This window comes from Sodiomyces alkalinus, assembly GCF_003711515.1.
Source record: "Sodiomyces alkalinus F11 unplaced genomic scaffold SODALscaffold_2, whole genome shotgun sequence".
NCBI lineage: Eukaryota > Fungi > Ascomycota > Sordariomycetes > Glomerellales > Plectosphaerellaceae > Sodiomyces > Sodiomyces alkalinus.
The window spans coordinates 5650579-5674892 of NW_021167080.1; the positions used below are offsets into that span (position 1 = coordinate 5650579).

Below are 24314 nucleotides of genomic sequence, written 5' to 3' on the forward strand. Positions count from 1 at the left end.
GAGCCCGAGCATGACGGGTCATTTTCGCTTGAATACCTGAATACCAGCTGCCCAGAGCCGGACGAATAAATTTATAATTACCGTATTTATCGATACCTACGTAGAAGCTTGCACGACGACTTCAGTCCAGGAACCACCAATTCCAGATTAGGTGGTAGTTGGATGCAGGGGCCATCTAGCGGTGAAGGGTACCAGCTACTTCTGTCGGCTCATAGAAATCTATATGACTAAAGGTATCCCGTACAATCAGCTCCAACGCTAACTCGGCGTGTGCAGGGGGGGTGTTCACTAGAATCACTATAGGCAGTTATTTACCCCCTTCCTTCCCCCCTATCGCGGTCCATGTTGACGTGCCCCGCCTCAGAAAAGCCCACAACAACCCGGCCCCTTCAACAACCCGAAATCCACTGGCTATTACCATACCAATCTCTCTTCTTCCTCCCCTTCTTGGACCTCGCCTGGCGCTGTGCGCGTGATATCCGCCTGATTTTATCTTCTTGTTCTCTCTCCTTGTCTCTACACCTGGTATCTCATCTCGCTGTTGTCAACCATGAAGGGCGAGGTACGTTGGCTTTGCCTCTTTGCTTTAACCACCAGCCCCTTATTACCGGGCCCCCCTCCCCCTAGGTAGCTGAGTTGGAGAGAGAACTAGAGAACTAGAGAACTAGAGGACTATCTTGGGCTCACATCTCCGGACCTGGGCCCCTGACTCGCGATCCTGCCGCTTCTCTCCCGCACGCTGGAATGGAGACACTGACATGTGGATGTTCCAATATAGATTCTTCACCTCCACCTCGGCCAGGCTGGCACACAACTGGGTAACTCGGCCTGGGAGCTGTACGTTCTTTCCCCACTCGATCCGTCGATCAGATCTGCGAGAACTCTTAAACGTCTCGGCTATGCGTGCTCTTGGTTGTCTCTAACCGTCACCATCCAGCTATCTTCTTGAGCATGGCCTTGGTCCCGATGGTCGCCCCGGTCCTACCGCCAAGGACGTCGGCGACCCTGGCTCCTTCGAGACCTTCTTTACCGAGACGAGCAATGGCAAATACGTCCCCCGGTCTATCTTCGTGGATCTGGACCCTTCTCCCATCGACGAGATCCGCACCGGTGAATACCGCCAGCTGTTCCATCCCGAGCTGTTGATCAGCGGCAAGGAGGATGCGGCCAACAACTACGCCCGTGGCCATTACACGATCGGCAAGGAGATGGTCGACAATGTCATGGACCGTATTCGCCGTGTTGCTGGTAAGGCTGAATCTCGTTGCCTCGGCGCCTGCTTAACATTCAAGACCCGGTGACCGGGCAGCGCGAAGGAGGATATAAGGTATCGATCTCTAATCTTGAAATCTAGATAACTGCCACTCTCTGCAGGGCTTCCTCATCTTCCACTCCTTCGGTGGTGGCACTGGTTCTGGTTTCGGTGCTCTCCTCCTGGAGCGCCTCTCCACCGAGTACGGCAAGAAGTCTAAGCTCGAGTTCGCCGTCTACCCCGCTCCTCGCGTCTCGACTGCCGTTGTTGAGCCCTACAACGCTGTCCTGTCCACCCATAGCACCATCGAGAACTCGGACTGCACCTTCCTCGTCGACAACGAGGCTGTCTACGATATCTGCCGCCGCAACCTGGACATCCCCCGCCCCTCGTACGAACATCTCAACCGCCTGATCGCTCAGGTCGTCAGCTCGATCACTTCGTCCCTTCGTTTCGACGGTGCTCTCAACGTTGACCTGAACGAGTTCCAGACCAACCTGGTCCCTTACCCTCGTATCCACTATCCCCTGATCAGCTACGCCCCGGTTGTCTCTGCCTCCAAGAGCCAGCACGAGAGCTTCAAGGTTCACGACCTTACCTTCCAGTGTACGTCATATGCGAAACAAACCACAACTTCCACCGGTTTCTGGTCTACAACGTGAACCGCGGGGTGGCTGGTAATGCAGATGCTGACAAAAATGGACAGGTTTCGAGCCCAACAACCAGATGGTTGTCTGCGACCCCCGCAACGGCAAATACATGGCTGTGGCCCTCCTTTACCGTGGCGACGTCGTTCCTCGCGACTGCAACGCCGCCATCGCTGCCCTCAAGGCCAAGGCGTCTTTCAACCTGGTCGAGTGGTGCCCCACTGGCTTCAAGCTGGGTATCAACTACCAGAAGCCTATGTCTGTCCCGGCCGCCCCCGGCGACGGTGGTCTCGCCTCCGTCGACCGCTCCGTCTCCATGCTCTCCAACACCACCGCCATTGCCGAGGCCTGGTCGAGGCTGGACCACAAGTTCGACCTCATGTACAGCAAGCGCGCATTCGTCCACTGGTACGTCGGCGAGGGCATGGAGGAGGGCGAGTTCAGCGAGGCCCGGGAGGATCTTGCCGCTCTCGAGAAGGACTACGAGGAAGTCGCCGCCGATTCCTTCGAGCCCGACGAGACCGAGGCCGAATACTAAGATGCCGGTGGATGTCATGGAAAAGAAAGCCTTGTCTCTTCTGTACAAACGACAGAAAACACAGACCATTGATGGCCGCGGGGGAGAATGAATTGATGAACAAACAACAGAAACGGAGCCTGGATTTTTGGTCCTTTGCTCGCGCGTTTTTCTTTTTGGTAGCCGTCGAGGTCGTCGGTTCGGTGGTTTATTCCCCTGTTCTTGTTCTGTTTGCCGCCGCCGAACCGCACGTGTTCCAGACCGGGATTGATTTACCCGCTCCCCGCGTTTTCGTAACCTATCACCACCAGTTGGACGGAGGAGCTTGGAGTCCCCCTTCACCTTTAATAAACTTTTTTTATTACGATCGCGTTCAGCATGACGCATGTATTTGTGCTTCTATTCCCTCAGCCAGCCTGGAGTTTCCTGCGCGAAAGACTCGGTTCATAGATGTTCACCACGGCTATATGAGAGAAATGCGATTTGATAGTTGCGTATTATAACAGAACCAAGGCATTTGTTGGCTTAGAAGGCCCCGGTAGACATTTACCTGCGAACTTGTTTCGGGGGCAGGTTATTTTTCTAAATGCATACATAATTGGGAGATCAAAACCACGATCAACTGATATGTCGCTTTTCTCTTATGGTTGCTACAGCTTTTTGGCGCCTGATATGGGCTACTCGACCCCCAAGTGATATTCACATATGTACCACGGTCAACTTCCCCCTTCCCAGGAGCATGCATCACTTGGAGCCCTTCTGTTTCCACGAGGACGACCGAGCAGTGCGGCCCTTGGATTTGGCCACGCGGCCCTTCTTGACCTTCTTCCCTAGCTTCAGGTCGCTCGGCCGTCCGTCCTTCTCGCTAGCCCGCCTACCCTCGAAGATGATCTGCTCGGGCGTCTTGGGCACGACGCCCGACCCGTTGGCGGGGCCGGGCTTCCGCTTTCCGGACCGGTCCATGTCGCTGCCTCCCTTGCCTCCCTTGCCGCGCAGGGCGCCGGACCTGCCCAGCAGCTTGGCGGCGCGGCCAGCCATGGACAGTTGCTCCGGCGTCACCTTGGGGTTGTACGCTGCGCTTTTCTGCTCGCCGTCGGGCTTGGCACGCTTGATGGTCGCAGCGGGCTTGCTCTTACGCTGCTGGATGAGGGCGGTCTTGTGCAGGGCCTTGGCGCGAGTGACGCGGAGAGTGCGAGGCAGCAATGGGGGGAATTTCTTCTCGTTTAAGAGGAGGGCGGATTCCACGTCGTTGATGTCCTGTGAATTTTTTTAATTTTTTTTTCCATGTTAGCTTTTCCCTTTTTCTCGCTGTTTGCCGCCCGGGTTGAAGTATTTCGGCAGCATAGGAGGAAAAAGAAGGGAACAAAAACAAAAGGCTTACGTAGAACTGAACATAAGCAAAACCCTTGCCCACACGAGTCTTGGGATCGCGCACTACGCGAACGTTCTCGACCTTTCCTGCATGCTTGCCAAACGTTCGCCAGAGACCTTCTTCAACGTCGGCGGGGACTTTGGTCCGCTTGCGCTCCTTTACCTCCCCCTCGGCCGTCTGGTCGAGCACCGTCTCATCGTCCATGAAGCCCAAGTTGCCGACAAAGACGCACCGGCGATGATCGATGGGCGTAGGGTGCGCGACACTGTCCACTCGAACGTGGCGGTCAAGCACGACTGTCCCGTTGAGCTCGGTGACAGCTTTGCGGGCTGCGGCCGGTGTGGGATAAACGACGTAGGCATTGGCCGACTTGGTGGTGGCTTCCATCACGGCCTGGGTGATGTAGGCGGCGCGCTTGGGCATGGTCAAGGTCGAGAAGGGAAGAGATCGGAAGCGAATGGACTCGATCTTCTCGGATTCTCCAAGAACAGAAGACAGATGTTTTAGGAGTGTGCGCCGATCTGACTTGGACGTGCTGGCGCTTGTGGCGACGTTGGAGAGGAAAACAGTGCGGTTCGCCTTCTCGATCTCTAGGTCAGGCTGCTTGGCTCCTTTCTCTTTGGGTTTCGCGACGAGGCTTTCATGCATGGGGATAGGCTCGTCATCAGATTGATCATTGTTATCATCTTGACTCTCCATCTCCTCGTCGGAAGGAGAGGATGCCGCAGACGATGCCTGCTCCTTTTCCGCAGCTTTGGCCTCACTCCTTCTGCGCTTCTCCTTTTGGTGTTCCGCTTCTTCTGATCGCGTCAACTTGTCTAGGTATTTTCCCTCAACATCGTCGGTCTCGTCTCGCTTGCGCTTGCGATCCTTGTTCTTCCTGGGAGGGCCTAGAAGTCGATCCTCAATCGCGGCGTCTTCGTTGTCGGAAGAGTCATCTTCCGAGTCTTCTGCTTCTTCCGCGTCTGGCAATTCCTCGTCTTCGTCGTCATTTTCTTGCGAACCGTCTTCACTGGAATCAATCCCGTCCTCGCCCTCGCCACTGGCTTCCTCACTGTCCGATGCCTGGTCTGATTCTTCATCGGATTCCTCGACAGGTTCTTGTGGCCGGGAAGCGAGTGATCCAGAGTAGCGCGACTTGGGGAGAGGTTTTGCTGGTCCTGCCTGTAAGACTGTAAGTTGTTTATCCCGCCTTGACCATCTTTGCATCGTTAGGCGAGACACATACGCTTGAGGAGAAGAGAGCATCGAGCGTGGGGTCGATGACCTTGGGGGGAACCGCCAACGGGAAAGAAGATCTGCAAGGTCAATTAGCGAACGAATACCAACATGATATGCCGAGGATGTCACATACCCTTTTGCCATGATCGCGGGAGTTTCTTGCTAGAATTGCTGCTTTGCGACGGTCTTCTATAAAAATGGATGATTTCTTCATTCAGAGACTTCTCATCAGAAAATCAACGATACGAGGAGCTTCACACCGATCAAGTCCAGCGAAACTTTTTAGTGGGGTATATCAGCTGGCAACGGGATTTTGCTATTAACGTACAAAGTAATAAGGTACGTACCGCAACTGTCGCAACTGTTCTGAACCAGGAAAGTGAGACCTGGCTCGGGACTTGATAGGGCGAGGGCGAAGTTTTTCCGATAAGCTCACAGCTTTAGCCTATCGCTCACTTTGCCTTGTCTTGCCGAAAACCATACCGCCAAGAAACCGGCCCGCTTTTGGGCCTCATCTCACCGCCTTCCTTCTGGCGACTGGCCGAGTTTTGTTCTGCCGTCCTGAAGAGATGCTGGTGCGTAGCCGGAGCGAGAGAAGAGGAGCAGATGAGCGCATCCCATAGAGAAAGTGGCAGGTGCACACTAACGCTTCTGGATTCCCACGCTTCCCACGATTCCCACCACGATCACCAACCTTGACACCGCTTTCCCGACACCTCTCAGCTTCTATTATCACCTCTACATTTACGTCAAGGCGTTTTCTTCCTTGGATTTTTTTTTCTTTCCCCTGCGAGATTCATCTCATTTTCTCCAAGATATTCTCCCCGCGATCCTTGTTACCCACAATACGCCGGCTCTCCTCTTTTCTCAGCTACCTGACCTGACCCGGGCGCGCAAAAAAAAGGAAAAAACCTCTCCTCTCCCATCCAAGCCCGCCGTGGATTTCAAGCAGCATTTTAATCCGAGGAATTTCAGACGCGCTGCATCATTCCATCTTGCATTGCCATGGCGGCTGCAGGGCCAATGCCGCCGTCGCTCGGTCCAGAGCAGGCGGCGTTAGATCAAGACAGCAACGTCTCGAGTCCCCTGAGTGACGTGGATGACGGGGACGAGGATGACTCCTCACTCGAGGCCATGCACATCGATTCCAGCCGCCACAGAGAAGAAGACGGCCAAGCGTCTGATTCTGACAGCAACCTCTCCGAAGCGAACGATACCGAGGCGGAAACTGAACGCCTGTACGATACCCCTCAATCCGACCGACACCGGGACGTGATCGCCAGGCAATACAGTGATACCCAAATATTTCAGAGCACTCCAAGCAAGCTCCAGAAGACGTTTTCTGTCGTCGATGGTGCAGGAGACGGAGACGATGATTTGTCTGACCGCGACGTCTCGATGACACCGAGTCGTCGTGGCGAGACAGCATCACCCACTAAACCTGGCAAGTTCGTCGAAAGCACGCCTGAGCGAGACAGCCAGGACTCTTCGGAGAGCAAGAAGCGGAAACGGTCGCTCGGCGCCGAACAATCCGATTCCGACCAACCCCTCAGAAAGCGTACCAGCTCAATGGCTGCCTCCGACCGACTCAAACACATGGCCTCTCGCGAGGACGGGGAGGAAGACGACGAGCTATCAACACACCCCAGTGGTAACATTACTGGCGCGGAGTCTGGGATCGAAGACACACACGAGCCTCCGCCCATAGGGAAGCCCAAGACGGTACGCCAGACTGCCAGTCCAAGCAAAAGGTCCACCGCTACAAAAAAGGCCACGCGAAATGGCAGCAAGCGTAGGGCCGGCGATTCTGCAGACGATGGACATCAGGAGACCGACACTCACGAAGAAGGGACCGCCGCCGACGACGAAGCAGATCAGCACGCCGAGGATGGGGCCGAAGCCGAAGCAGAAGAGGAGGCAGAGGCTGCGGCAAGAGATGCCGAAGAACGTAAGAGATAAGTCTGCCAACCCCTGATTTTGCATAGGTTCTAACGGGCACTTCACAGTTGAAAGGAAACAGGCTGCATTGGAAGAGTGGAACGAGCTCGAGGCGAAATTCGGCCTCTTCCGTGAACGGTACGTACTGCCTTTCCTGCTCATGGGCAAAAGGGGCGGGGTGACGTGACATTGTTTTCATTGTCATGGTACTAACTTGGAGACTTCCTACCTGCAGTCTCTACAAGGATCGCTTAGAACATCTCGAGATGGAGGAACAGTCCCTCCGGGCCGAGCCACCGACACACTCAGAGTATCTTCTCATGAAACAATGCCTAGACGAACGTCTCGAAGCGAGACTCCGACAAATCAATAAAGAGCACGAACTGGTTATAGCGGCGCTGGAACGAGTGGCGGTCGCGCGCAAGGGGCAGATCTGGGGCCAGTTCTACCAAGGCGTAAGGGAGAAGAGGGGGCAATGCCTTGAATCACTCAACCGAGAGTGGTTCGCGACGCAGAACGCACGACGAAGCGCACATAGCGTGCCGGAATATGGCATCCACTTCCCTGGCGACCCTGCCCAGCGCACGAGGAACGCGGTGGCATACAATACGGAGGTTTCGTACCTCTCAGGGCTCGCGAAACACGAGGGCTTCCCTGCGGTGCCCGCCATACTTGGGGCGAGCAGTGCGGAGATGGAGGAAGACTTTGAAGCCATGAGGGTAGGTCGCAGGGTTACGGGTTGCGGGTTGCGGGTTGCGGGGGGCGTCCAGTCATAAGTGCTAATGTGCCCTGCTAGCGATTCTCGCGTCCCCCGCAACAGGCGTCGGCGCAGCCATTGGAAGAGTACCCGGCCATGTCGCTCGGCGGCAACCTCGGTCCAGCAGGCGAACAGTTCATCAAGAATACTCCTTGGGCGAATCCGAACCACGTCTCTCACAAGGCGCCGCCGATACCCGCACAAACCGACATGGGGTCGGTCGCTGGAACGGGAATGGGAACCGGGACTGCCGACTTCGAACCGCTCGCGCGTCCACCGGCGGTATCCCGGCCCAACGGTCAGGGTAATAGCTCGCATTCGGCATCCGGCCTGTCGGACGTGGCGCCCGAGGTACTGTCCATGGCGAACGTTCTCACCCATGACGTCTCCCGCATGAAGCGGGTGGGGAGTGCGGGAGTACGTCGGGGACCAAGGGCGGTGCAAGCGCAAGAAGCTTCGTCGAAACGGGATACTGCCATGGCGGCTGCGAGTTGAGTTGAGATCAACCGACCGAGGCGTTGGCCACACCTGTTGACTCTGCCCGTTCCGTTTCCCCGTTCCACTTGGAATTTGTTCTTACTGCGATGATACCCTCAAGCTAGTTGGCGCGATGCATGGCATGGTGTAGTATAGCCTGGTGTGGCACTGTCTTTTCAATTTCCCGAATCCTAAATCCGGAGGTCGGGATTATGTGGATAGGGATGATCGACATTGACTGTCGATGTTGGGAATGTGTGTCTGTTGAAAGGGGGATTTTTTCTTTCTTTTTTTCTCTTTTGGAATGCATTCGGAGGAAAAGGAAAGGGAAAGGGCAAGATGGCGCTCCGGCTTCGGGGGGGGGGGGGGGGGGGGGGGGGGGGGGGGGGGGGGGGGCGCAATGAACTGGATATGCCCCAGGGAAGATGCACGTACGGTCAAAGGATATATATCTCTGTGTCTGATATTTAATCGACGGTGTATCCAGGCATCTGTGGCGTTATACCTCGTCAACAGCCTCCCGATGAATTCGTATAAGGTACTTCCCTTCCCATTAAACGGAACGAACAACATGAACACACAGGGGTCGATTGACACGTAAGGTACACGGTACATATAGACCGTACGCCAGGTATCTTCATAAAGAACCAAGAACCAAGAACCAATTTCGACATGTTTCTAAGACTTTGAAGTTGATTACCGTTGAGTGTCTCGATCCAACGGACTTCGTCAAAATTCCCTGAAATAATTACTTCTTAACTCTCTGCTGAGTGAGGTGCTGCAAGATGTCAAGTCTGACCAGTTACCTTACTTGTATCTGTCCAGATACATGCACTTGTACAGATACGCGACTGGCTGTGGGTGTCAGAGGGCCGGCGGATTTGGTGCGACCATGCGCCCCACACCGCGGGGTCGGCAAGTTGAGACGCCGACCTCCAGAACATTTTTTTTTCCGGAGCTGAAAGGTGCATGCATCTCGTAACCATCCATCGTCAAGCTCCGTCTATCTGTATACCAACAACACTCCCTGCCAAGTCTACGACCCTCCTAGATTGGAGGTCGAAAGAAAGAACTGAATTGCTTGTGGACACATTTGTCCTTATTATTGTCGTCCAACGTTCCCATCTCCTCCTCCCTTTACGCGATATCCCCGGACATCTAGCCTTGGCCTCGCGCATCTTCCTTACCCATAATTTGGACTCAACTCCAGCACAAAATGCTTCGTCAAATGTGAGTCTATGCCGGAAGCTCAGGAATGTCGACTTTCGGCTGCTAATGTGCTTCAACTCGACAGAAAGCCGCGCAATGCGCGCAGCAAGGTAACTTCCAGCCGACCCGAACCACCTCCGTACAGTACGGACAGAAGCAGATACTGACACTTCCGAAGCGCGCATTGGAAAAGATGCAGCCCAAGGTGGTCGAAAACCCGAAGACGGCTCTGTTTCTCAGGGGAACAAAATGTTCGCAAGTGGTGATGGATGCCATGAATGACCTTTATGCCATGCGCCTGCCCTTTGCCAAAAAGTTGGTCTTGCGTCTTCTCTCTTCTTTTTTTGGAAGCAACGTAAAGTAAACGTTCATCGCCAGACTAACCACTGAGCTATAGGTTTTCTAAGAAGAATGACATTGCGCCGCCGTTTGAGTCGGTACAATCATTCGAATTGTAAGACATCTGCTCTCGGCCACTGACCCAGACATACGTCCCCAATGCCGCATGCCAGTCAAGGTTGCTAACCGCTACGGCGCGACGTTCAGCTTCTCCGAGAAGAACGACGCCAGTCTCCTCCTTTTCGGCACGACATCCAAAAAGCGACCGCACATGATCACCTTCGTCCGCACATTCGGCCACAAGGTCCTCGACATGCTGGAGCTGCACGTCGACCCGGACACCTTCCGCTCGCTGAACCAGTTCAACGGCAAGAAGTTCACCGTCGGCCAGCGGCCCATGGTCGTCTTCAGCGGCACGGCCTGGGACAGCCCCGTCGCGAACGAGTACACCATGGCCAAGTCCCTCTTGACCGACTTCTTCTGCAACCGGGACCAAGCCGACGCCATCGACGTCGAGGGCCTGCAGTACATCGTCTCCCTGGCGGTGGAGGAAGAGTCGTCTGCGTCGGAAAGCAACGGCAGCGGCAGCAGCAGCAAGGCGAAACCCCGCATCCGGCTGCGCGTCTACACGATCCGCACGAAGCGGTCCGGCGGCCGCCTGCCGCGCGTCGAGGTCGACGAGATCGGCCCGCGCATGGACTTCCGCGTCGGCCGCATGCAGCCGCCCGACGAGGACATGCTGAAGGAGGCCATGCGGAACCCGAAGGGTACCGAGGAGAGGACGAAGAAGAACATCACCACCGACGCCCTGGGTTACAAGATTGGTCGCGTGCATCTGGGCAGGCAGGATCTGAGCCAGCTCCAGACCAGGAAGCTGAAGGGCTTGAAACGGAGTCGGGACGTGGCGAGCGATGACGGGATGGAGGATATCGTGGATGATGAGGAACCGAAACGGAGCAAGAAGTAAATCAACTTTTTTTTTTTTTTTTTTTTTTACCATCTTCTTTACCGGACAATTGTCTTCTTCCCTCCTCGGTATAACGCTGCATGATGGGTTTCTTCTTGTTCGGCGTTCTTTGGTGTCCCTGGGTCTGCTGCTCCCACCACAGGAGAGGAAGAGAAGACAGTACGAAAATGGCACGGACAAAAATACACCCCGAGGGGAGATTCCAGCGCAATTTACCTGGTGCAGACCAGGTTACGATGTGAGCCACTGCATTGTATTCATATTTATACTTCGTGTGGACTGAGAAGACAACGGAAATGCAATAGTTGATCCGTCCCTTCGGGAAGAAAAGCCTCCCGACATGCTACATAGGAATAATCTATATAGAGGCCCACGACGATGACCTCTCTCGAGCCATAACTCCCCAAACATGGACCGTGTTCTTTTTCTCCATCTGCTGCTGATGGGCAAGGCCTATCTTCTATTCATCTTCTGTTAACTGGGGTTTCTTCTGTGATCGTCTAAACCGTAACGCATTCAATGCCGTTAGACCATATGGTGTGGCCTGGTGTTGGCCAACATGCTTTTCCATACTCCGATGGACTTGATGATCCTGTTCCGGTCCTATCCATCCAACTCCCAAGGTTACATCCATTGCTCAACCTAACCAAACTAAAACCGAGAAGAGAGGGAGAGAGGGAAAGAAAGAAAGAAAGAAAGAAAGAAAACACTCTCCCAACGCCGTCGAATACGAGCCAAGAGACTTTGCCCCTGCACTACCCTCCTCATACAGGCAGCGCATCAGCCGGGATGGGAACGGGCGGCAAAGCCTGCGCCCTAGCGAGCAAGCCGGAAAGGATCTCAATGTGGCTAACAAAGGTCTCATTCATCATGGTGGCGCTCTTGTCATTGCGGCTCTCCTCCGACACCCAGTCGGCGCCCCAGACGTCGGGTGGGATGACGGCGCCGTCGTAGAGGGCGATGCGGACGGGCCACTCCAGGTGGGACCACCAGGGGCTGGTGGCCTCGAACTGGGAAACGATGCCCATGACCTCGCGGCGGGAGGCGCCGTGGAGCCACCAGACGGACTCGAGGCTCTTGAGGAGGGCGAAGAAGCAGGCGAGGACGGCGAGGGCGCGGGGGCGGCGGGCTTCGAGGAGGTCGAGGAACCGCTTGGAGACGGTGGCCGGGAAGGCGAGGGCGGCGCCGCGGTGCGGGAGCTTGTGGGCCCAGTTGAGCACGGCGACGGCGTGGAGGTAGGATTGCCGGGTGGCGGCGGCGACGACGGGGTCGGCTTCCTCCTCCGGCTCGTCGGACAGTTCGGCGTCGAGGCCTTCGAGGAGGTGGCCGAAGAACGAGGTGGCGCCGCAGGCGTCGAGGTCGAGCTGGAGCACGGGCTGCGAGTCGATGATGGGGATGACGATGTTGCTGGTGCGCAGCCAGGGCCACGAGGAGGCGACGACGGTCTTGACGCCCTGGAAGGCGTGGAACCAGGAGAGGGGGAGCGAGTAGACGCTGGTGGGGTCGTTGGGGTCGGCCTCGTCCCGGATGAAGATGCGCGAGGCGCTCGACTGGAAGGCGATGAGGGTGGCGGTCAGGAAGAGCGACTCGGCATTGTTCTGGCTGATGCCCTTGTTCAACGAGGCGCAGTACTCGGAAAGGCTGGAGGCCATGTAGGCATGCGAGGCGCGGACGAGGTCCTTGTCTCCTGGGTGAAGAGCGCGGAGATGGAGGGCAGCAACGGCGAGCATGGCATCGGCGAGGTACGATGCGCCATCACCTTCGAATGCGAGACGGGGGACCGTATTTTGCCAGATGTCGTCGGTGATGGGCGAGTTGACGACCAAGGTCCGGGATGTCATGGATGTGTATTGATGGATGAGGCGCAACTCGAGCAGCCTGTTGTGGGGAGACGTCGAACCACGGATGGGTGCAGACGCCGGCGCCCTGAGGAGTGGTGCAGCGGCGAACACGGCGGGCGAGGCGTGTATCGGCGTCGGTGTCTTTATATCGCTGACTGGATGTAGAAAGGGGGAGGCAGCGGAGACGGCTGTCGATAGGGTAGGTGTAGTGACGGACGAAATGGGCGAGAGTGCCGCTAGCGACGGCACGGGCGTCTGTGCTGAAGGAGGGTCGTCGACGGGGATCACGAGACTTGGGGCTTCAAAGTCGCATGGTACGCCATGTTTGACGCAATTGCCGCATCTTGGATGAACCTCATCACACTGGATAATTAAGTGGCACCGTCAGTTCATCCAATTCGATCGTTATCTCCCGGACTGATGATCCTCTTCCGACCCAGAGTGCCACCATGGGTCAGAAAGATGCTATACAGCTCTCGAGAGATTGACGCATTCCCCGTGCCGACATACCTTGATCTTCCGAGTCTTGCATCTCCGACACCCAGCTCTCGACTTCTTGTGGGACCTTCTCGGTGGCATCGTATTCGGCAGTGCGGTTGGGTAGGTAAACGCCGAGGAATCTTGGGTTGAGCCAAGGATCCCCTTCTCAATTTTCGTGAAACTTTGACTACTGGTAAAGCAGGCGGCGTAGAGGTATCTGATTCGGATAGGACGTCTTTCGCTCCCGGGAACGAGGAGAAAGGTCGAGGCCGAAGTGCATATCCGAAGCAGCCGTATGAAGGCACGGTCGAGTTTGTTCGCTTCTGAACGGGAATAGATCGCAGCAAGATAGCTCACTCAGATACTAACTCGAAGATGTCTTCACATCGGGACGAGGCAAAGCATTGGACGGAATCGGGCGCTGGCAATGGACTTGTTGTTTAGTACGTTGTACGTTGTATAGGAGTGGAGGCATCCCCAGATTCGTGGACGACGGACGTTGGACTCGTGGTTTGCACTCGTGGGAGTGGGGGCTTGCGGGGGGCGGTGCTAATAAGCCACGATCTCGGGAAGGTGGGGGGGGCTGTGACCTTATCAGGGTCTGTGGCGTCGCGTCGCCAAGTTGCCAGACGGTCGGATAACTCATACGGAATGCTATTGGCTACACCATTGGAAGCCCGATCGGAGAGACTGTCGGCCCGGAATAATCACTAATCACCCAAACGATCCCTCGTGGCAAATGCGTCGAACGTGCCTAGGGCGGCGTCATCAGTGACTGGGTTGCTCGGTCGCCGATGAGAGATTTTGAGGCTTGGGAGTGTCAGGGGCAAACCAATGAACAGCCGGCTAGCCTTATGACGACAGATATCGTGCAGTCAGACACGGGTGTGCTACATGTTGCATTCGTAGTATGGCGAACTAACTACCGACGGCGCACTATTACCCGGATGACAACTTCTCGTCTCTTCATTCAGCTGAGCCCAAGCCCTCCGACGCTGTCGGACGACGGCAGCGTCACGACCAGGATCGAACTTGTGGCTACAATTCCAGTCTAGATCTCGACGCAGACCTATTTTCCACCCAGCGAAGATGTAGCTCTTTCTGGACTCGCAATTAACAGATTACCAGGACCTGGAAAAAAAAAGAAAAAAAAAAGGGTCATGGCGCTAGGAGAGCGCAAAAAGAAAAGGACAGTGTCATTAAAGTGACCGTTCCGAACATGGCCGTCATGGGCCGGGAAGGTTGACATGCGTCTGCATCGACCAGAATGTGGTGCCATGAGAGGAACACACTTGAATAGGTAGGTAGCAAGCTCACGGCCAGGGGTCTGTCGTACGTTGTACCTGACGTCCTGCAAGGAGTGGGAAATAGGATGCAAAAATGAGATGAGGGGAGACTGCGGAATCTCATCCCCCCAGTTGCAAGGTTGATACGCGATCGTGCCGTGAGAATCAAGGAATGTATGTAATTATACCTTACCTTATACATAAGGTAAGTACCTAAGGTACTTTACCAAGTTTCAGGACGAAGGACTTCCGTAGAGTCGGATTGTCGACCCGGGAGTTCGTAATCCGGGAACGCGGTTACACGAAGTACCGAGTTTAATTCTCATTATTCATCCAAAACGCCCTTGTCGGGAGGGGGCAGAAATGGGTTTGATTATGCATTCCATCAGCTTATTCTCAAGTTCGGACTCGTCTCGTCTCCGGTTGATATCTCTAAGCAAGGAAGGGAAAGGGAACGAAAAGAAAAGTCATAGGGAGGATTTGTAATGTAGAGACACGAACGATGTATAAAGACATCCCAGTCAATTCTGAGAACAAAGGGCATCTTCCTGGCGGCATCACATTCCGAACGGCCGCAGGAACCTCGTGAGCCGCAATGCACAGAACATGCTTGGCGAACATTGTTGCGAAACCTACAAAAGCACGACATTTTCCAAGTACATACAAAATGGGGGACTCTGAAAACGGGAGGTCTGACAGCGAATGGATCGAGTCATTGCCGGGTCACACACGGGATTGCGTGATCGAGTTTTGGACGCGGTCCGCCTGCTATGCCGAAGCGGACGTTGCTGACTAGAGCTGTTCCTAGTCCGACCCGGCCGGAGCAATTCTCGGATTCTGTGCATGTTTGCATGTTACACCTGCTACCGAGGAACCTACCTAGGTACCTGGATAAGGTACCTTACCTTAGGAGACAGGTTTACGGACTCTGAACGCCGTGTCCGAACAAGTCAATCAAGCATGACTTGTATCCGTAATAAGACCTTGCACCACCTAAGGTAAACTAAACTCCCTTGGACATTCCCCGGAGGAATGGGGGGAGCAAAGAGGAAAGAACAAACAAACCAAGGGCAAGAATAAAATTAAAAAAAAAATTGGCATTAATGATGTACCTTGGTCGAGGACTGGCAAACTTACACCTGCCATAACAATGCAATAACATCTACCTTATGCTGGTGGTATTGCGGGGTCTTCCTTCCCTTTTGACCCTCCTTGAGTACATTGATTGTTACACCACTGTAATCCATTACCTAAGGTACCTATTACCTATTACCCACCCAGTCTAACATCAAAGCAGGCAAGAGCCAGAGCACCTGATGGACAAAATATTTCTTTGCTTGTTCTTAAAAAGGGAGGTGTCGCTATAGCGTGCCGTCGTTGGCGCCTTTCCGATCCCCACTGCCGCCACTCATTCGCTGCAGTTGCAATCTTTGATTTTTGCTCGAGGCGTTATACGACGTACGACGTACGACGTACAGGTAGGCACCTGTAGGTACCTTCTTACCTAGGTACCTGATTATTCCGCATCCAATATCCCGGTCCTGGCCATCCCATCACCTCTTCTTATCAAGCAAACCTCTTCGCCCTTTTCTCGGCCTCCATCACCCCCCTCCATATAACATATGTGACCACTTCCACTCGCACTGGGTTTTATCTTTTTCCTTTCCAGAAGACTGTCCTGCGTCACCTACATCATATGCTTTTCTGAACCTGCAACTCTATTTTTATCTCTCCCTCCCCCTTTGTGCAGATCGCTGCGTCGCGCACTCCTCCTCATCCCCGACCGTAGCTAGCCGGCGTTACCGCGTTACCTCACACCGCCTGGGTAGATCTTTATTCTCCTTTTCCTCTTTCCTCTTTTTTTCCCTCCCTTTTACCGAGGGAATCGTATCTCCAACATCTTCCTTACCTTTTGCTCTGTTCCAGGCGGGCCGGCTCTACATCGTCTCTACCATATCTCCCTCCATTCCTCACTACTCCCATCATGACTGTCTCCGCCGACCACCCCATTGAGACCCCCCCGAGGCCTCCCTCGCCCGTTCACAAATTCGGTACTCTCGCTGTCCATGCCGGCAGCCCTCACGACGCGGCTACGGGCGCCGTCATCGAGTCAATCTCCCTATCCACTACCTTCGCCCAGTCCGCCGTGGGAAAGCCCGTCGGCCAGTACGAATATGCCCGCTCATCCAATCCCAACCGGGACAACTTTGAACAGGCCATCGCCGCCCTCGAGCACGCCAAGTACGCTCTCGCTTTCTCCTCGGGCAGCGCCACCACCGCCGTCGTCCTCCAGAGTCTGGCCGCCGGCTCTCACGTCATCTCCGTATCCGACGTTTATGGCGGCACCCACCGCTACTTCACCAAGGTCGCCAAGGCTCACGGTGTCAAGGTCACCTTCACCCCCGAGATCGAGGTCGACATCAGCGAACACATCACCCCGCAGACCAGGCTCGTATGGATCGAGTCGCCCAGCAACCCGACCCTCCGCCTCGTTGACATCCGTGCCGTGGCCACCCAGGCCCACAAGCACGGCATCATGGTCGTCGTCGACAACACCTTCCTCTCCCCCTATGTCCAGAACCCGCTCGACCACGGCGCCGACATCGTCGTCCACTCCGTGACCAAGTACATCAACGGCCACTCCGACGTCGTCATGGGTGTCGCCGCCTTCAACTCGGACGACCTCAAGGACCGCCTCGGCTTCCTCCAAAACGCCATCGGTGCCGTCCCCTCCGCCTTCGACTGCTGGCTCGCCCACCGCGGTCTCAAGACCCTGCACCTCCGCGCCCGCGAGGCCTCCCACAACGCGACCTCCGTCGCACAGGCCCTCGAGGCCTCCCCGCACGTCATCAGCGTCAACTACCCCGGCCTCGACTCCCACCCGCACCGTTCCATCGCCAAGCGCCAGCACCGCAACGCCATGGGCGGCGGCATGCTCTCCTTCCGCATCAAGGGCGGCCACGATGCCGCCGAGCGCTTCTGCCAGCTCACGTCTATCTTCACCCTCGCCGAGTCGCTCGGCGGCGTCGAGTCCCTCGTCGAGGTCCCTAGCAGCATGACCCATGCCGGCATCCCTCGCGATCAGCGCGAAGCCGTCGGCGTATTCGATGACCTCGTTCGTATCAGCTGTGGCGTCGAAGATGCCGAGGACCTCACGCGCGATGTTCTCCAGGCTCTCGAGAAGGCCGTCGCTGAGCAGCCCCAGCCCAACGGTGCCAATGGTGCTGAGCATTGAAATGTGATCACCTAACAACCTTTTTCTTCTTCTTTTCTTCTTCTCGATTTCTTCTTTAACAAAAAAAAAAAAGACAAGATCATACACAACGGCGTCCATCCGGCGCCAGTGCTTTGCGTGGTCTTTGGTCTTGGACTTGGCACGGGAGGGCATTTGATGATTTATTCATGGACAGCAGTGGGAGGCATAGTGAGCGGGACCGCCGTCGTTTCCACATTGAGGAATCAATGGTTTCTTTACACCCTTTCGTATCTTTTTTCCTCTTTTTTGGGAGGAGGGGCCGAGTGCCAGGGACATGACACAAAAAGGTGGTCGGTCGAATCGCGTCTTCAATAAGGTAGTGGCTTTGAGCCGCGCCGCTAGGATATGGATATTTGGAATAGACGAGGCAACGAGACGACAAAAAACTCGCCCGGTTGTATGACGCCGTCAGGTTTTTCTTTCTTTTTTTTGCCTTTTTTCCCCCATTTACCTTTCCTTATTTTATTGCTTTCTTGAAGAAAAGAAAAAGGGATCCGGCAGAGGGCGGGTGTTTGCATGTATCCTCAGGTCAGTAAGGGAGTGTGCGAGCCATCGAAATGAATAAGGTAGAGGAAGGGTGTCTCGGTATTCTTGCACCACGCTGTAGTAAATCGATACATTCCAAGCAACTGCGCTGCGTCATCCTTGCTGCTGTCTGCTCTCTCGCGGCCATTGATATACCCTACCTTCCCAATAAAATGCGCAAAAGGTAAGAGTGGTAAATTCGTGTCACGATGGCTGGACGGTGGAGATGTCGCTTAAAAGAAAAAGATTTAGACGAGGCGAAGACAGCAGATATAACATAACCCCCCCAACCCCCCCTCCCTAAGCAGCCGGTCCTCCTCACACCGGGTCTCCAGGATGCTGCTAGAGCACGTCGTCATCAGCTACCGGAGCACCACCCACAACCGTCACCGCGTCGACGAGGTCCCTTTCCCGAATTCCCAGCTCCTGCCTGCGCCCGCGCTGAATCTCGCTCATGCCCTGGGAGGCCGTCTCGGCGATGTAGTGGAGTTCCGCAAGCGTGCCGGCGTTGCAGCTGGGGAAGACGCCGTCGAGGCTGCGCTGCCAGCGGCTCGTCGGGTTGTGGACGGCGGTCTGGTAGGCGTTGACGTCGTAGTCGGCGGCGCGGAAGGCGGGCGGCCGGGGCCGGAGCTCGTCGAGGAGGTGGTCGTCCTTGGGCGAAGGGGGCAGGTACGTGATGGGGCGGCCGTCCGGGGGCGGGGCGCGCGGCTGGGCGATGCCGAGGACGACCTCGACGAAGCGCTGGGCGACGCTGCGGCCTAGGCCGCTGGGGTCTAGGAAGTCGAACTCCGGCGAGGCGAAGGAGAGGGTGCCGGTGGTGCCGTGGATGTCGGCCCCGTTGTGGTGGAGCACGTCGTCGCGGATGAGTTGGTCGTAGCCCAGAAAGGCGGCGCGGCAGATGCGGAGGGAAGGGCAGCGGGACCGGATCAGCATGGCCATCCACAGGTCGTCCGGCCCCGGGCGCTGGTTGGGGAGGCCGATCCAGAGGAACTGGGTGGAGTCTGGGTTGATGTGGCGGCCCTGCTCGGCTTTGAGATATACCTCGTTAAGGTAGAGCTCGCGCAGCGTTGAGCCGAAGGCTTGGGCGATAGCGGGGAGGACGTCGGGGGCGAGTTCGAGACGCTTCAGCTCCAGGCATGTCAGGTGGGGGAGGATGAGGAGGGCCTGGCCGTCGCGTCCAGTCAGGGGCGGTTCGGGTAGAGAGCGGGCGTGCCATTCAAGTAGAGGCACATGCCAGGCCTTGGTCTGCTTGAGGCCGCGCGGGGGGCGACGATCGTCATCGTTGCCAATGAGGCAAAGCGTGCGGAGATGTTCGGCATGGCGAGTGAGGTGCCAGAGGAGAGAGGTGTGGCGGGGACGGCGTATGGTCATGACGAGGTTCTCGAGGTGAAGAAGGACTCGCATAATATTGAAGACATCACAGGGGTTAATCCACAGGTTGTCTATAGTAGGATCTGCCAGGTTTTCCAGCACGAGAGTGCGCAGGGGAACAGAGTCCTCTTCGGAGAGACGGTCGGCGAGGACGGAGAAGGTGTTGGCGAGGATCATGGTGGCGGCGTTGCAACGCTGGTCCACAAACTGAAAGGGGAGGTCGACGCGGAGGCGTTCAATGTAGCGGCAATTGAAGAGGACTTCTTCGACGACGCGGCGGTACTCGATCTCTGTGAAAGAGGTTTCGCACATAGAGTATCGGTTCTGGAGGGTCCGGATAAAGTGCGTCATGCTCGGAACTTCGTCGAAGATGGTGGAGAGGAACTCGACTTCGACTATGTGGGCGGCAAGAAACACGAGGGTGAGGGTGTCAGCGAAGGCATACCTACCTCGGGGCGAAACAAAACGGGGAATGCAACGAGAAGGCAGCAGTGACAGCAACAAGTCGAAAGTAGGGGCGACACATACATTCATCCCGGAGAATGGTCAGGTCGATGTACAGGGCCTTGCAGTGCTTCCCGATGGTTTGGAGAGCATCAGGGTCAGGTCGACGACGGCCGCTGGCAGCACTGAGCCGACTGAACTCGAGAGCAACAGTCCGGCAGACGTATGGCTTTAGGTAGCAATCGAATGCGCTGCACACGAGGCGCAGCTCAAGAACATCATTTCGGGGCCCCTGATCGATGCATTGTTGTAGAATGGCGTCCAGGAGCTCCGTGGGGAGGACGTCCATGGTAGAGGGGGGGAGCCGATAACGAGGAGTCGGGGGACGAGAGAGATAGACGGGTGATGAAGCGACCGAGGTCTAACACAAGACGAGGGAGCCGTCTTCAATGCCCCGTTGGCGATGCCTTGTTAAAAGGGAATGCAGGATCATGAAATTACGCAAGGCAGATGAAGCAGAGATGTTCAGTAGTACGAAGCATAGAGATCGACGTTTGGTGAGAGAGATGGTGGTTATAGGAAACGGACAGATAGGAAAGTCGGAATTAACGTAATGATACGCGTTACAGGGGTAATTAAGGTACCTGTACTTACCTATTCTATCCTTGAACGGAGCGAATTGGCCTTATTACTAATCCACGGTGTGACCAAGAACACCAGGAACATACACACCGAAACACACCGAGGTGATGCGTCCAACCCCTCTGTACGGGGGTTGATGCACGGGCATCATCGAGGCATCTTTTAGATGCTCATCTCTCAAGACAAGAGGCAGGATATTAGGGTCAAATCCACGACTACAAGCTCGGGCGTAAATCCCATTCATCTGCCTCGAAGTTATCCCTGTTACAGCAGAGAGACTTCACCAGTCGTGTTCTTCCTAATAGGGGAAGGGGGTCTTTAGCGCAACAACAAGAGCCCGCGTCGCCATGTCCCGTATGTGGCGTTCTGGTGGTTTGTTATTTGTTTGGATGGAGCAATAATAAAGGAACAAATGAAAGCTGGCTCTTTCACAACTAGATACCTAATAAGGTAGGAAGTAGCTAGGTGGTCCCCGAGGTTGTACGTAGACTGATCTTGACGACGAAGGGGACACGGACAACCGGACGATTAGGTAAGTACACGTGTATACAAAGCTGGCACACCGCCTTTCGTTGTGGGACTGGTAATTAGCGACAATTCACACCTCCACTTTTCTGCCGAGCTTAACAGAATTACGGAGCACTAAAAGAGAAAAAAATTCTGAGGTTCGACAGAGGTCAAACCTCACTCTGTCCTCATCACGCTTCGGATCAAGAGTCAATATTCGGCCGCCGTTCTGGCATTCATTCTCCAAATTTCGTGGAATTGAGTCGTAACGTGCGCCCAGTTGCCGTCCGTGTCGTGTACCTCGATGTCCATCAGCGTGCGAGTGCCGCCCTAGGACTTGTCGAAGCCGCCCATTCACAGACACAAGCGTGTCGCTGACGGATACCAGCGACAACGGACAGGACAGTTGAAGGCAGGCAAGCAGTGTGGGCGCTTTTTTCCCTTCTACTTTTTTATCACTTCTTACGGCATATGTGTGTACAGCAATGAGCTCCTCTCCCGTGCTCTTCTTGCTGAAGGATGTTTTCTACGTGCCAAGATGAACACTATGCCCAACCATTACCAAACACCTATGACGCTCGACATTCCATAGCTCGGGTGCATGAAGATTGGGCGACATGACAGGGACGGTTTTTGACCATCTTGCTCCCCCACTGGCGCTGACATGTTCTCTGTTACGAAATCGTCCATGGGGAGCCGTCGGTGCCACCCATCCGCGGTCGCATGCATGGTCATTTTCAGCTGGTCTCTGTCACACTCCTTTCCAGTCTTTGCTGCTTCCATTGTATTTTTATTTTATTTCATCGAAACCTGATCAATCTCAAGGTGTGCAGCCCAATTTGGTTGGGGTCCGGGGGTGTGAGACAGATTGGGTAGGGGACGTGGACTTGATGCTTCGACGTTTTAGCATAACGTACGATCAAGTATGTTTCATGAAATTCTTCCATTGTCCGAAGATTCCATCGTTTGAAGGGCAGCCAGCCCAGGTAGCTAGCTGACCCAGCTAGGCGGGAACGGAGCGAAGCGAATTCATGATGAAAGGGCTGAAACTCCCCTCCCCCCAATGGCCGCCTCCTGTTTAGGATTTTTACGGCCTCTTCGGAGTACTCCGGACGAAGCTGCTTCGGAAATTCTGGTGACGTCGGCGCTAAAAGAAAACCATCTCGCTTTGCTGCGCCGGACTCCGTAATCTTCAGTCTGACTGTGTGTCCCACGTACGAAGCGGCGGAAGTACGTAATTACCTCGCGCGTCTGCAGCTGGCACGCGGGAGGTTCGCATGCGTAAAGACGACTACAACATGCTGGATGGCGCCAGCTCAGCAGGCCGGCCTCGGCCTCGGCCTCGACACGAAAGCCCGCTCTCGTCTTTGCAAATAGAGCAAGACGCCGCCTACTCACCTGCGACAGCCGCGTCAGATCGATCAGGACGGACTGGGGGCCAGCCCGCCGACCCGCCAACCCGAAGAAAATCGACCAAGGTAAGAAGAAGCGAAGAAGCACGGAAGAAACGCGTCCGTGCCATTCCCTTTCATGGAAAAGCGAAAGCAACCGTTGGTAATCAGATGTTATTCTTAAGAAGTTGCCAGATCTGTGATGCACTATCGTTTTCGCAACCAGACACACTCGCAGCCCTGCACTGGGCGCTAGATAGAGCCCGGACAGACGCGCCAGAACGCTAGCGAAATGGCGGGCTGCCCCTGGCTCCCTTGGGTTAATAATTACGTTGTATAGTGTACAGCACGATAATGTATTGACGTGGGGCCCGTGATGCCGGCCGTGCTTTCGCTCAGCAGGACAAGGATTCAGAGGAGGCCCCAAGGCCAGAAAGGCTGGGCAAAGGCACCAGCGCTCACCAAACTACCCCCCTAAAAACTCTTTCGTGCATATTTAATGAGTTTGGGTCGCCGAATCCGCCCCTCCCTAAGGTATTCTACGGATGCGGGATACCGCGACTCGGAGGGCATAGGTACGTACATATGTATTCCCATGATGTTTTTGCGAAGAGGTAAATCCTTTCGTGGTTGAAAAAGCAGTTCGGATTCACGCGAACAGAACCCCTGTTGCGTCATAAGCCAGGCCAGGGGCGAGCCAGGGGTAACCTCATTGATATGCGATGATCTCGCCTCGTCCGTGTAACCCTCCCCTTCTCCACGATCTCTTTCGTGCGTACCGCGCCAATTGTTATTATTCGTACGAAGTACCTAGGTGAGGCAGGCATGAAGCATTACGGAGGAATGTACATACAACATACTCTCTCCATCGACCCGACCGAACCGGCAATTTCGCTTTCGGTTACTATAATCAAGCCGGTATCCGTCTGATGTCGACTGATGACGAGGTGTAGCTAATTTTGAGTAGGGGTTGAACCTGGTTCGTTGGATATAAATTTTCAAAGTTTCGATCGTCCGCTAAAAGAGAGGATATGAAGCAATTAGTCGTGAGTAATGACACCTTCTCTGAACGTTTTCATCCACAATATTACCAGCTACTACGTGCTATTGTGTTAGACATACTTGATGTGATTCAATTGGTTGGTTCTCCTTCTGAATCAAAGAACGAACTTTCCAAGACTCGAGCAATACTGTATATGTTCTCATCGATCCTAAGAGAGTTGGCGCTATATTGATGTCCCGCCTGCGCGTATTGTCTACGGTACTCGGGTACTGTACAACGTACCTATCACAGAGGCCGGATGTCGCATTGTTAAGACCCCCTGTTCCCAGCAGAGCTGCTCCTATAAGCCGCCCCTGGTTCACCGCCGAGTCGCCGATCAACCGCATGGTAATACATGGCCGGTGCCTGTGCAGTACAACGTACTTTGGGTGACGGTGTTCATTTTACAAGCATTGCTTCTTACGTACTGCCCAAGGTAATTTGTGACATGACTCCTCGCCAATACTCCAGCAAAGACTATACCAAGGCTCTTAATAATGTGTGACTATTATAATTACGTGGTCTTATACATATCTTACCATAAGGTAGCTACAGCCCCTGGCAAAAAGTATTTAAACACGCCTATGTACCATCGACCCATAAAATGTCAGGCTGAGGGTATATGGGCTTACTATCTAGCCTCAAATACATAGGAGTGTTCAAATACTTATTGCCTCCCACTGTACCTCTGAGGTGAAGTAATTGCTAAGGTATTACTTCGTATTTACACATCGCAGATGTACATACTCAGTACTCCGCACGGGCAGGAGCTTCTCCCGGGATGGCTATGGATACCTTCTCGATTGGCCCTTTTCACTGCTTCTTGTTTTACA

General features: G+C 54.9%; 9 protein-coding genes across 9 annotated transcripts; 5 read left to right on the plus strand and 4 right to left on the minus strand.

Annotated features, from left to right (window-relative positions):
- Positions 1–343: 343 nt before the first annotated feature.
- SODALDRAFT_377223 (tubulin alpha chain) lies at positions 344–2746 on the plus strand. Its single transcript, XM_028614893.1, has 5 exons — positions 344–562; positions 779–837; positions 938–1248; positions 1355–1858; positions 1959–2746. The coding sequence occupies exons 1-5, from the start codon at positions 551–553 to the stop codon at positions 2435–2437; spliced, it is 1365 nt and encodes a 454-aa protein (XP_028469367.1). The 5' UTR covers positions 344–550; the 3' UTR covers positions 2438–2746.
- On the plus strand, positions 2509–3112 carry SODALDRAFT_357618 (hypothetical protein; the record flags this gene model as incomplete). Its single annotated transcript, XM_028614020.1, has 4 exons — positions 2509–2746; positions 2828–2868; positions 2946–2989; positions 3073–3112. 4 exons carry the CDS (start codon positions 2509–2511, stop codon positions 3110–3112), a joined length of 363 nt encoding a protein of 120 aa, XP_028469368.1.
- Positions 3113–3160: 48 nt separating this feature from the next.
- SODALDRAFT_273133 (hypothetical protein) lies at positions 3161–5073 on the minus strand (the record flags this gene model as incomplete). The annotated part of the gene is made up of 5 exons (XM_028607881.1): positions 3161–3673; positions 3798–4479; positions 4519–4783; positions 4844–4952; positions 5017–5073. Coding segments are annotated over 5 exons (1626 nt in total), but the record flags the coding sequence as incomplete, so codon positions are not given.
- Positions 5074–5978: 905 nt separating this feature from the next.
- On the plus strand, positions 5979–7843 carry SODALDRAFT_331310 (hypothetical protein). Its single transcript, XM_028611428.1, has 3 exons — positions 5979–6964; positions 7014–7085; positions 7183–7843. Exons 1-3 carry the CDS (start codon positions 6015–6017, stop codon positions 7721–7723), a joined length of 1563 nt encoding a protein of 520 aa, XP_028469370.1. The 5' UTR covers positions 5979–6014; the 3' UTR covers positions 7724–7843.
- Positions 7844–8210: 367 nt separating this feature from the next.
- SODALDRAFT_122734 (hypothetical protein) lies at positions 8211–8844 on the minus strand. Its single transcript, XM_028606640.1, has one exon. The coding sequence runs from the start codon at positions 8794–8796 to the stop codon at positions 8392–8394; it is 405 nt and encodes a 134-aa protein (XP_028469371.1). The 5' UTR covers positions 8797–8844; the 3' UTR covers positions 8211–8391.
- A 324-nt stretch (positions 8845–9168) lies between these two features.
- SODALDRAFT_331311 (brix domain-containing protein) lies at positions 9169–10722 on the plus strand. The gene is made up of 5 exons (XM_028611429.1): positions 9169–9411; positions 9476–9500; positions 9569–9705; positions 9788–9844; positions 9937–10722. The coding sequence occupies exons 1-5, from the start codon at positions 9398–9400 to the stop codon at positions 10694–10696; spliced, it is 993 nt and encodes a 330-aa protein (XP_028469372.1). The 5' UTR covers positions 9169–9397; the 3' UTR covers positions 10697–10722.
- Positions 10723–11221: 499 nt separating this feature from the next.
- On the minus strand, positions 11222–14924 carry SODALDRAFT_377226 (hypothetical protein; the record flags this gene model as incomplete). Its single annotated transcript, XM_028614894.1, has 13 exons — positions 11222–11299; positions 11467–12880; positions 12956–12965; positions 13048–13157; positions 13251–13340; positions 13403–13534; positions 13608–13671; positions 13742–13827; positions 13901–13907; positions 13973–14118; positions 14237–14270; positions 14335–14422; positions 14865–14924. The coding sequence occupies 13 exons, from the start codon at positions 14922–14924 to the stop codon at positions 11222–11224; spliced, it is 2319 nt and encodes a 772-aa protein (XP_028469373.1).
- Positions 14925–15846: 922 nt separating this feature from the next.
- On the plus strand, positions 15847–17609 carry SODALDRAFT_331314 (hypothetical protein). Its single transcript, XM_028611430.1, has one exon. It carries the CDS (start codon positions 16288–16290, stop codon positions 17536–17538), a length of 1251 nt encoding a protein of 416 aa, XP_028469374.1. The 5' UTR covers positions 15847–16287; the 3' UTR covers positions 17539–17609.
- A 766-nt stretch (positions 17610–18375) lies between these two features.
- On the minus strand, positions 18376–20472 carry SODALDRAFT_331316 (hypothetical protein). Its single transcript, XM_028611431.1, has 2 exons — positions 19984–20472; positions 18376–19850 (listed from the first exon to the last, which is right to left on the minus strand). The coding sequence occupies exons 1-2, from the start codon at positions 20246–20248 to the stop codon at positions 18427–18429; spliced, it is 1689 nt and encodes a 562-aa protein (XP_028469375.1). The 5' UTR covers positions 20249–20472; the 3' UTR covers positions 18376–18426.
- Positions 20473–24314: the final 3842 nt, after the last annotated feature.

What these genes read in the sequence shown, in the direction of transcription:
- SODALDRAFT_331316 (XM_028611431.1), bottom strand. Translation starts at nt 20,248, where the DNA reads ATGGACGTCCTCCCCACGGAGCTCCTGGACGCCATTCTACAACAATGC. An exon ending in GACCATTCTCCGGGATGAAT is followed by an intron (nt 19,851 to 19,983) that starts GTATGTGTCGCC and finishes CCGCCCACATAG; the next exon opens with TCGAAGTCGAGTTCCTCTCC.
- SODALDRAFT_377223 (XM_028614893.1), top strand. An exon ending in GGTAACTCGGCCTGGGAGCT is followed by an intron (nt 838 to 937) that starts GTACGTTCTTTC and finishes GTCACCATCCAG; the next exon opens with CTATCTTCTTGAGCATGGCC. An exon ending in CCGTATTCGCCGTGTTGCTG is followed by an intron (nt 1,249 to 1,354) that starts GTAAGGCTGAAT and finishes CTTGAAATCTAG; the next exon opens with ATAACTGCCACTCTCTGCAG.
- SODALDRAFT_331311 (XM_028611429.1), top strand. An exon ending in CGCGCAATGCGCGCAGCAAG is followed by an intron (nt 9,501 to 9,568) that starts GTAACTTCCAGC and finishes ACACTTCCGAAG; the next exon opens with CGCGCATTGGAAAAGATGCA. An exon ending in TCGGTACAATCATTCGAATT is followed by an intron (nt 9,845 to 9,936) that starts GTAAGACATCTG and finishes CGCGACGTTCAG; the next exon opens with CTTCTCCGAGAAGAACGACG.
- SODALDRAFT_122734 (XM_028606640.1), bottom strand. Translation starts at nt 8,796, where the DNA reads ATGTACCGTGTACCTTACGTGTCAATCGACCCCTGTGTGTTCATGTTG.
- SODALDRAFT_331310 (XM_028611428.1), top strand. Translation starts at nt 6,015, where the DNA reads ATGGCGGCTGCAGGGCCAATGCCGCCGTCGCTCGGTCCAGAGCAGGCG. An exon ending in GATGCCGAAGAACGTAAGAG is followed by an intron (nt 6,965 to 7,013) that starts ATAAGTCTGCCA and finishes CGGGCACTTCAC; the next exon opens with AGTTGAAAGGAAACAGGCTG. An exon ending in TTCGGCCTCTTCCGTGAACG is followed by an intron (nt 7,086 to 7,182) that starts GTACGTACTGCC and finishes TCCTACCTGCAG; the next exon opens with TCTCTACAAGGATCGCTTAG.
- SODALDRAFT_331314 (XM_028611430.1), top strand. Translation starts at nt 16,288, where the DNA reads ATGACTGTCTCCGCCGACCACCCCATTGAGACCCCCCCGAGGCCTCCC.